Source organism: Carassius gibelio, chromosome A16, assembly GCF_023724105.1.
Source record: "Carassius gibelio isolate Cgi1373 ecotype wild population from Czech Republic chromosome A16, carGib1.2-hapl.c, whole genome shotgun sequence".
NCBI classification, from domain to species: domain Eukaryota; kingdom Metazoa; phylum Chordata; class Actinopteri; order Cypriniformes; family Cyprinidae; genus Carassius; species Carassius gibelio.
In genome coordinates, this window is record NC_068386.1 from 7,347,696 (window position 1) to 7,359,279 (window position 11,584).

Here is an 11,584-nt window from a genome sequence, read left to right on the forward strand (position 1 = left end):
GTGAATGCCAATGAGGCTTTACTGTTCATTCATTGCAACATGGGAATGATAGAGGTTAACCATTAATTTCAGATCGGGCCGAAACATCTGCTCAATCTCCCATCCTACAGTGTATTATAAGCACATAGGTGAAGTGTTGCATGGCAGACTGTGACGAACAAAGAAATAATCCACAGAGAACGTTCACTGCTTGATTTCTTAAGCAGCTTTCTTTATAAATATGATGACAACAATTATTAGGCGCATTAGCCTCATTACTGATCATTTTATGATAAAGGAATTTTCTTATTGATTCAGGAACTGATGTTTGGTATGAAGATAAATATGAGCTGAGCACTTTATCTCCGGGTAAAACACCTGGACAGTTCCCAGGATCTATAATTATTTTTTTATTACCTTTTTGATAATGTGATAACTGATGTGTTGGGACATTGTGTATTACTGAATTTACTTTGCCTGAAAACAGTGCAGGTTCTATAAAATGTCACTGAGCTTCCTTGAAGTGCAGAGGATCATATTTCCATTGATGTCAAGTTTACGCTTATATTTTTACAGGTTACAGTTAAAACAACCTCATTGGTCAATAGTCACATATGTGTCTCTTTTCACAGCAACACCTCAGAATCTGAGGCACTATAAAGATTTGAAGGGTGAAGCCACCTTAGGGTGAAGCCAGTGAATAGTATTTATTCTGACTGTGTCAAGTGTTTGAATGGCCCTTTTGTTCTCACTTAACTAACAAAAGCCAATCAGAGGCAACTAGCCAATGACCACCTCAGCAAACCAGTATTATGCAGTCACTTTGTGATAGCAGTGCAGTGATTGCAGAACCAATTACGGTCTTTTGCATGAGCACATAACATTGCTATAAATATTTCTTTAAAATTCTTAGAATTTCCCTTAAAAGTATTGTTAATGTGATGTATTGTATTGAATATTGATACTTAAACTTCAAATAGCCCAAATGTACTATAAATTGTCATAGTTATGACAAACAGATAAGTTAAGAGATGATATGAGAGAGGAAATTAATTTTGTCTTAGAGGGATAGTTGACCCAAAAGTCAACATTCTGTCATAATTTAACCTAATTTGATTCAGAAACTCCAGAGTTTCCTTCTTTTCTGTAAAGCACAAGAGAAGATATTTTGGAAAATTTATTTTTCGACCCCATTGATTTTAAAATGTAACAAAATGTATGTTTATTTTTAGGTCCACTATCCCTTTTAGAAAGTTTATCTTTTTCTGAGAAGGTTAGAATATGCATTTGTGTGTTTTGTATAGCTGGATTTAATGAACAGCATTATAATGAGGAGGAAATGGGCAGAGATAACACTAATGCTTCAGTAGGTTTGTGATTGAGGTTTTGTGGAGTGTGTGTGTGTGTATCAGCCCTCATCACTGGAGACCCAATATGATAATTCCTATCTTAAGAAACTCAAATATCAACACAGCTTGAAGGATCAAGGTACTGTTTTCTGAAAAGTTTTTTTTTTTTTTAGTAGAGGGTTTTTAGTGTACAGGTTGGAGATATGTATGTCAACCACAAGAGCTCAATCAGCTGTTTAATTTTCATTGTGTAATATCAACATGCTCAATAGGGTTATGTACAAACGATTATGTAATTTATTTTTGTAATTTAATTTATTATTTAAAATAGTTTAATTAAATATATTATGCAACAGTATGTTGATATCATATGATTTATTTGTGTCAAAAAGTTGAGAAGGCCTCTGATGTGAGACAGACCAAAAACACAATTTTAAAGGAACAGTTCACCCAAATTAAAATTTTAAAAAATGTACTTACCCTCAGGCCATACAATTAGATGAGCATGTTTTAGCTACATCTGTGGGTAATTTTTTTTTTTTTTTTACCAACTGGGATGTTCTTCATTCTAAGAATTTGCATGATTTTATTTGCGTGTCATATTTCTGACAGAAAAACATGAGGCCAACAATAATTTGATTTGAGAGGAAATTGCAGTTCCAGTCACATATAACTGAATGATAAGTTTGACAAGCCTCATGGAGAGTTGACATTTTTATGTGGGCGTTTGGATCACTGCAGTTTTTATTTATGAATTTATTTTGGTCTTTCATTTTGTTTGGACAAAAAAAAAAATACAATCCACATCAGCAGGTTTCTATGTCTATTATTTCACTATGCGGCCTGGTTTTCAGAACTTGTCTCATTTGCAGTAGCAAACAGCCTGGGATTTAAAAAGAAATTACTTAATTATTCTTAAGTAATTTTGTTTTTGAAAATATTAGAAAACAGACTGTTAATATTTATTCTTGTATAATCAGGATTACTTCCATCATCAGGTTGTCCTTGTGTTTGATAGAAAGCTATGTATTGAATAAGCACTTAAATACAGCAATTAATTTGTACTTCAGACTCTTTTTATTTCAGAGGCCATGATGTTATACAATGCAGCATCCTAAAATAGAAGTGGAGTGTACGTTATCTCCGCTGGGTCAAGTGTTGACATAAGTGCATGAGGCTGAACTGGGCTATAGCTGTTTACACTAATCAGCCCTGCTGCCAAGCTCTTTTCCTGACTCTTTTGTCGAGAGACCGTTGGTTCAGATTAACATTCACTCTTTCTCACCATATCCGACTCAGGGCTAATGCGGGATGTATTTGTTTGTGTCGTTTTGCATTTTGGCCCAAGGCACACAAGCCAAAGTGTTTTGGTGCAGAAACCAAGCTGGTACATGTATCCAATTAGAAAGTGTACATAAAATGTAAAAAAAAAAAAAAAAAAAAAAAAAAAAAATATATATATATATATATATATATATATATATATATATATGTTTATTTATTTATTTGTTTATTAACAAAGATATATAAATATTTTTTTGTAAATATAGAAAATATATATATATTTTTTTACTTATTGCCATATTTTTTTTCTGCTTCATTTAAAGTGTTTTTTTTTAAAGGGGTCATATAATGCGATTTACATTTTTCATTTATCTTTGGAGTGTTACAAGCTCTTGGTGCATAATGATGACCTGTAAAGTTGCAAAGATTAAAATCTCAAATCCAAAGAGATATTCTTTATCAAAGTTAAGACTCTGCCACACCCCCCTAAAACAGCTCGTTCAAACATGCCCCCACATGTCTACATCACTTTGTGGAAATATTTGCATAATGCCGCCCAAGTGGTAATGCAAAGAAAGAAATCTGGTTCTTTTTCTGTTATAATTACTTATAACAGAACAGCAATGCATTTTATGGACAATCACAATGCCAATTGAGAGAGACGGGGCATAGAGGACCTACGATAATGTACAGTATTTGAAAAATAATGTGTGTTTTTTGAACATTAAAACATGTCAACATATTCTGTTACACCAAATACACGAAATAATGATCTTTAAAAAAGTATCTTATGACCCTTTTAATTGTTTTGAAATTAACCGACAATTTCTGCTTCTGCTTTTTAATGTATATATACAGGGAATTTGATTCTTTGCACATATTGATCCCTGCTTAACATTTTGTAGCTTCACAAGTCATCAGCGGTCATTTTCTTACTCAGCACAAATATCTAAGCATGCGTTAATCAAGAAACACTTACTTGAGATGCAATAGCATGTATCAAGTACTGATTTCTGAGAAATGTGTCAAAATTTGATGGACCAAATGTGAGGCTTATGCTTGAAGCAAGCAAATCTATCTGGCATTTTTTCTTTGTTTAAACATAAACAAGTCATAATTTTAGATTAGGGGAAATATTCCCTGTTAACTGAAGTTAATGCACAGTAAGGCATTAATATGTGCTTTTTAAGTACAGATAAACAGCCAATATGCTAGTAATATGCATGCTTATAAGCAACTAGTTAACAGTGAATTAGTGAATAGAATAGAAAAATGTTTGGGTTTAGAATAATGACAGAATTTTCATAACTTACAAAGTTTTTGGTCATAGATGCAATCTCATGCTCAAACAAACGATTTATATTTCACTTGTAGCTGCAATCACTCGAACATTTGTTAGTGTTCATTATTGTGTCGCCTCCTATGAATTACTTTGTTAATAACCCACTTCTCTATGGAATGATGATTTATTGTTACTGGAGGGCAAGAGAGAATGGTAATAAATGACTGTTCAGACTCTTCCTTTTGAGCTTTTACATCCATCTTCTAGCTTAGAATCTGCCCTGCGCAGGGGCTCCATTAGCTTGATAGTTTAGTGAGTGTCAGAATTGTTCTGCAGTGAAATGGGCCTGACAGGCAGGAATTTGACCCAGACACTCATAATCTCATAAACAAGTGTGAATATTGGCTGTTTTTGTGTCACTGGGTAATCTATGTCCAAGGGATGATTTATGAGCTGAAATCCATTTGGTTGGATTTTATGTCTGGATTATGGGCATGAAATTCTCATACATTGCAGCTTCTCCATTAGCATGATGTCTGGGTGCACAATCACATTTAGTGGATGTTAAACCATAAAATTAAATCAGGCAACGAGGAATTTCCCAAAAATTTACTATCAGTATATTTTAAACAACAACTGTACAAAATACAAATACAAAACATGTTTTAATACAGCAAGAAAGTTAATTTAAACACTAATAATGAGCAAATGTTACCACCACACACTTTTTTTTCTTTTATCTTTTCTTGCTTACATCACAAGAGCTGTACATTTCATCCACTATTATGTTCACTGAGTATAAAAAAAAAAAAAAAACCTTCAGTGGCCAGTTCGAGTTGTGTTAGGTTTAAATTTCACATCGCCATTTATGTTCATGCAGATATTTTACAGCCGCCAACAACTGGAAACTACAGAGAGCTGAAACATGTTGATTTTTTTCAGGGAAAGAGATATCAAAACGAGGTATTTACAGTGTCAAATAATTCTTAAAGGGGTCATATGACGTTGCTAAAAAAGAACATTATTTTGTGTATCTAAAGTTCAAAAACCACATTATTTTCCACATACTGTACATTTTTGTCTGTCCTCTATGCCCCGCCTTCTGAAACGTATTGATTTTTACAAAGCTCATCGTTCTGAAAAGCGAGGTGTATGCTGATTGGACAGCTATCCAGTGCATTGTGATTGGCTGAATACCATGCTGTGATCCCATGTCCTGGCGCGACAACACTCTTAAAAATGAAGGTGCTTCAAAAGTTTCTTCTGGCGATGCGATAGAATAACTATTTTTGGCTCCATAAAGAACCATTCAGTCAAAGGTTCTTTAAAGATCCATCTTTTTCTGACATTTTAATAATCTGAAGAACCTTTGTTCACCACAATTAACCTTTTGTGAAACAGAAAGGTTCTTCAGATTTTAAAAGTTCTTTATGAAACCATTTGGACAAAAAGGTTCTTTTATGGCATCGCAAAGTACCGTTATTTTTAGGAGTGAAGACAAAAACAATAAAACCCATTACAAATTAGGCATTTGTTGCATCCAGTGGGGACATAATTATTGATTACAATGAATTATTATGTGTTTTTACGCATTGCGTTGCATCGCGCTGTGTAAACATAAAACGTGTCTGCATTTGTGATCTGAGAAACAACAAACAACAAGCGCTACTCTACACTGCTCAAAAAACGAGTTTGAATCATCAGAGGCAAATTCTTTAAATTTGAAAACGTACTTACAGGCTGTGAGTCAGCATTATTTGTCAGAAAACTGGCACTGTAGGCTACTCTCACAGGAAACAGTCCTCGTCCTCCTTAAAATGTGTTGCACACATTTGAATATTTTGGTTGAACTGTTCTGGAACTTAACCACAGATTTCTAGTTGCGGCGGGCATCAACAATACTACATTGAGAATAAAAGTTCCACCTTCTTTTTTTTTTGCGTGAACATTTGGGCATGTTATGCAAATCTATCAGTGAAGAAGACATGTGGGGACATGCTTAAATTAGGCATTTTTGGAAGGGCATGGACAAGTCCTAACTTTTATAAAGAATATCTCTTTGGGCTTGATACTTTAGTCTTTGTGACTTTAGGGATTGTATCTATTCACAAACACTCCAAAGAGCAAGGAAAACTTGAAATTGCATCATATGACCCCTTTAAATGACCTTGCCTTGAATTATACCACAATGATTCAAAAGATACAGATACAAGCAATTGAAATCACAGATTATCTTCATCTACTCTTTAATTTAGCAGTTTACCATTTGCAAAATTGAGCTCTGCTAGGAAAATCTCAGTGCCATCGTGAGCATCAGATCTGTGAGAAAACAGCCCCAGCTGATGATGCACAATATACTGTGTATGACACAAACAACAAACAGTTGTGTATTCTGGTTTTAGACTGATACATTTGGGAAGTGGGTGTGAATCATGACTGAAATGCTAAAATTAAGGGTTTGAATATGCAACACCCTTAAATTTAGTTTCACGGCTCTGGGTGTACTATGGTATTTTAAGCCTCATAATAGTGTAACTTTATGCCCCTTTGCAAAAAAAAAAGTATTATTGGGCAGGAAATTTCTCTGCATGTGTAAAATTGAGCTTGCATTTTTTTTTTTTTTTAAATGAGCATTAAGAAGTAATCAACCTTCCTTTGTTTCAGAGTTCAGTGAGTAACAATGTGACAACCATTCCTGGAACAAGTTTTACAGAGTGATAATTTGGCAGTGATGCGTGCAGCTGTTGTCAGAGTGACCACTGGCCATCGCTTTGAGACCTCAGTGGTACAAATCTTTTGGGAGGAAGCCAAATGAAGCTATTTAAAGTGCCCCTTTTATGTCATTTATAAGGTTCCTAATATTGTTTTGCATGCATACAATGTCAAAAAATACTTTCCTAAAATAATCATTTTATATTACCTCATATTCCAAATATTCATTTGAAGCAATTTCTGTGAGCCTACTCTGCTCTGATTGGTCAGATGGCCTAGGCTGTTGTGATTGGTCTACGGCGTACAGCACCTGTCGGAAAATATATGCCCACTGCCATAGTTTGTATTCTGAACGCTTGATAGAAAATATAAACATCTATTTGATTCAGTGGAACCAACTGGTCCTAATAAACTGGATACTGAACCATCTTTCAGGAGCAAGTGTTTTGTGAATCACACAAGAATGTCACGAACTGCTCACATTTCACAACAAAGTGCCACATTTCACACAGGCCATTTGGGACATGCCAGTCGCAATTGTCTAGTTAATTTTCAATGGGAAATATGCAGAGAGTGGCAAAATGTGACACAAGCACTGCTCGCGCACTCATAATCCTGCTTCTGTCACTGGCATGTGTCTTGAAACACACAGCGCATTTATTTATTTAATCAAGTCACAGCCTTTGCAATTTGATACTCAAGGTAAGCCATATCACAATTTCAGGTTTAATTTCAATTAATTGTGTATTCTCTAGCTCACACACTCAATCACATCCAATACCGTCATGGAGTCATGTTCAATCAGCCATCCAAATGCCTGTCTATCTTCACCCATGATTGGTTCAGGAGCATTACTCCGCCTTCACAGACTGGACCAAACCTATTTTAGTCTTCAGCTACTATAAAAGTCTAGGTTATGGTTAGTCTATGAATAAATCTGCTTTGTTTTGAATATGTAAACGAAAGTCTATGATTGTCAAAATGCTGTTTCCATGTGGCAGTCAATCCAATAGGCCATTCAGAGGCACTGTGAAACTGCAAATTAAGCAACCTAATCTGACATACCAACCAAGTATCTAAGCACTAGCTAGTGTGTTTTTACAAGCTAGTGAGGACTCTTTAAACGACAACCTCTTCCTCTCTGGCAGAAGCACTTTGGCGGCTCCGCGGATGTCATCTAGCTCTGTGGTATAGTGGTCTGGGCTTTCTCCGTTGGAGGTCTCCTTGATGACGCTGTATGTGAGTGCCAGGCTATATGTGGGGGGCTTCTCAGAGCGCTGGGGCCCACAGTGCCACAGTTTGTGGAAGGCGGCGCGGAACTTCTGAGACATGGCGTTGTAGATGATTGGGTTGATGGCACTGTTCATGTAGATGCAGAGACGGCAGAAAAGAAGGAACCAGGTGTCCAAATAGGCGTCTTTGAGGAAGGAGTTGACCACCACCAGCGTCCGATAGGGCATCCACAGAATAGCGAAGAGGGTCACCACCACTGCCAGCATCTTTGTCACCTACAGAAAAGGAGAATGACAGAAGTGTTCAGCTATGTATGTAACTCTCTGATGCCTCATAATTACCTGTATTTTTGTTTTTATAGAAATCCTCTTTAAGCTCATTTTAATATATATTATATAATGTATTCGGAGCCTCAACATCGTTTAAGTGAAATATGGGCAAGATTAAGAGTTCTTATTACAGAGGTGCCAACATACTCATTTTAATTTGTCACTAATCTTGGCCTTTTGCAACAGTATAAACATGATTTTCACGGTACAGCTGTTATATTGTTTGCCAGATTGTTCCCAACACAGCATAACATGTCATGGATCATTTATTGTAGAGATCTGCTACATAGCCGTAAGACTGATTTCATAAAGGTCATAAGAGGTGTGTTTTCTCACCATGTTTGGACAAGTCAAAGAGCCCCAGGGTAACATAACAACAAGTAGCCTACAGTGCCTCCAAGACACTCTGATGAGGTCTGGATTCACTATTTGGACTGTGCCTGCTGGAGGCTATGTGAGCGTCACAACACATCACATTTCTCAAAGAGTCGGCAAACGCCCGTGTTCTGGTTCTGAATCACAAATATTTCCTTCAATTCACGGCAGCCAAAGAATGACTCTTATAAGCCCTTGTGAATCTCAAACGACTGACTCAGTTCTAATGAGTCGGTTCTTAAAAAAAACAAACAAAAAAATTTCCCAATAAATATGCGCGATTTCCCAATAAATATGATGAGCCTAATGATACGTTTAGGTAATCAAAACATAGCGATCAGAATCTCGGACGAATGACTATTGAGATGGTTATTTTCAAGTGAATCGCTAGTTCGTGGTTAAAGATTATTAAATTGGTTGTAATCAACGTACATTAAGAATTAATTTAAATATATATTAACACGATTTTGTTTTATTGGTGTTTTATTCAATTACAAATTATTGAAGTGCATGGATACCGCCTCTAAAACGTTTTAAAAAGTCTTTACAAACGTTTGTAGGCCTATATAGCATTTTTGCAATAAGTTTATTACGCTTATTTTGTTTGTACTATTGTAGTTTTTATTTTTAACAAATTGTCCGAGGGAACTGAATGTAATACGAATTGTATTATCTATCTATCTATCTATCTATCTATCTATCTATCTATCTATCTATCTATCTATCTATCTATCTATCTATCTATCTATCTATCTATCTATCTATCTATCTGTTCATTCATTCCAATACTCCAGTATTGTTTCCGCAGAAAGCAGTCAAGAAACCTAAATCAACGATTCCCTTTATGCGCACAATTACGCACAGGAGAAAACTCACTTCTGAGTAAAATAAACCAAATTTTACCTGTCTCCGAGAAGCCGCAGTTGCGTTGCTTGAGGAACTTCTGGAGTTCCCGTGCACGGACGACTCCTTCTTCCAATTTCTTCGACTCTCTTTGGGATCCGACGGGAGTGGGTTGAGGAAAAGAATCCTAGCGATCAATCCGTATAAAATAGTGGCCAGCAAAAGCGGGATAACGTAAAACACGGCAAAATCTGTGAAATATATGGGCAAATACAGGTTTCTAGATACTTTGTAGGCGCATGTCACAAGGATAGCGTTCTCATAAATGATCTCTTCCGTGTCGGAAAGATAAAACCACATAACGCAATAGAGGGACGTTAAAACCCAAACGAGAACAATGATCTTTTTGGCTCTGGAGAGGGTGCACATAAACTGCGCTTTTATCGGATGGCAAATGGCAATATAGCGTTCAATGGTGAAGGCTGTGATGGAACAGGAAGATGCATTGATGCCCAGGTACTGAAAATAAGTGATGGAGAGGCATCCGGCATATCCGTACACCCAGTGGCCGCCGAACAGACTCTCGGTGATGTTGGGCAGCCCGGCTGCAGTCAGGACCATGAGGTCGGCAAATGCCAGACTCACCAAATAGCAGTTAGTTGGGGTACGCATGTGCTTGGTCGTTAAGACCACAAAAATGACCATTACATTGCCAACAATTCCAACTCCACAAATAAGAATCACCAATAAGATGCTGGAGACCTTGTATTCGATACTATAGTCAGTCCATATAGTTGCCAGAGTCGCGTTGTTAAATTTGAATAAAGTGCTGTTCTCCATGCTCCACTTGGTTTTGTTTCCTTGTTTGCGAAAAAATAAAATAAAATCACCTTTCAGCTCTCCAGGATGCGCGCAAAAAGGACATGTTTCAACGTTCAAACGGGATAAAAATCCTTCAAGTTAAAATCTGTGCAGTTTTAAATGTCCTTCTGGAATAAAAACACCGATCATAGCAGACTTTAGATCTCAGAGATGGAAATGAATGCGGTTGCGGTTGGCGCAAAGCCAAGAATGTGTCCGCGGTAATTTGTGTGATATATAAAAATCCCGTCCCTGACGTGCATAACTGCAGAGAGCTGGCAGAGGTGTTGCACCGCCCAGGGCTGAACAGGCTGATATGGACTCTCAAAGACCTCTAACCCTGACAGGAGTCCGAGCGCGTCAGTACAGTCATTGTGCTGTGCGTAATGCTGCAGCTGCAATCAAGTGAGGAAGTGTCTCAAAAACACGTTCTGGTCAATTATAGGTGTCTCGACTAAACTGCCAAATATAGGGCCATTTTACATTATAATGAAAGTCAGTTTGCTTTGGGTATATCAGAACCGATAAAGCTTGCTTTTAGGCTGTTTGTTTCAAGAGTTGTGATAAGGTTACTGACTGATTCAAGCCAAGGAAGACTGGCCAAGTTTGATTTCACCCGCAGAATGCAGGAGGTTTACACCCGGATACTGCATTTACACTGCATCTTTTATGGTTATAGCCATCGTTCTTGGCATGAACAGGCGTCTATTGTTTTATTGTTTGATTGGCGTGAGACTTTTCAGGTTGGTTCATCTTTGCTTGTTCTTAATATGTTGCTGTGTTCATTTTTAGAAGCACGGCAGTGTCAATTATGTCGCAAAAATAATTAATCAATCATTTTTGACAGCTTTTGGACTCTCTCAAGCCTTGACACAGATTGCTTTTTTATTCTTGAGAAAACCATCACTTTAAAGCAGTCTAATCTTCTGGATTTATCAGGATGCTTTTTTCTTATTCATTTATTTTCATATATATATATATATATATATATATATATATATATATATATATATATATATATATATATATATATATATATATGTATATATATATATATAAATAAACACGTTCTGGTCTATATATAATATATAATTATAATTTTTTTTTTTTTTTTAAACATAAAAAATTGCAGTGCTCCCGTCCTCGTAACCAGCTGGCTACGGCCATAAAGACATAATCCATAATGGCCAGGTAAAAAAAAATAATAATAAATTTCAGTAGAAGCTTTATGCAGTGAAGTGCTTTCTCAGATATTAACCTTTCTATTGTAGACCTTTGCAAGTATACACAAGAGTATAAGCAAGCTCTGAACGATTTTATGATTTATTAGGCCTTAT

At 36.3% G+C, this 11,584-nt stretch overlaps 1 protein-coding gene across 1 annotated transcript; it reads right to left on the reverse strand.

Annotated features, from left to right (window-relative positions):
* Positions 1–4,488: 4,488 nt before the first annotated feature.
* Positions 4,489–10,563, reverse strand: LOC128030051 (thyrotropin-releasing hormone receptor-like). Its single transcript, XM_052617522.1, has 2 exons — positions 9,447–10,563; positions 4,489–8,114 (listed from the first exon to the last, which is right to left on the reverse strand). The coding sequence occupies exons 1-2, from the start codon at positions 10,224–10,226 to the stop codon at positions 7,683–7,685; spliced, it is 1,212 nt and encodes a 403-aa protein (XP_052473482.1). The 5' UTR covers positions 10,227–10,563; the 3' UTR covers positions 4,489–7,682.
* Positions 10,564–11,584: the final 1,021 nt, after the last annotated feature.

Excerpts from the sequence above, each read along its gene's own strand:
- LOC128030051 (XM_052617522.1), bottom strand. The coding sequence starts at position 10,226 with ATGGAGAACAGCACTTTATTCAAATTTAACAACGCGACTCTGGCAACT. Across the intron at positions 8,115-9,446 it reads CTGCGGCTTCTCGGAGACAG|GTGACAAAGATGCTGGCAGT; the intron begins GTAAAATTTGGT and ends CCTTTTCTGTAG.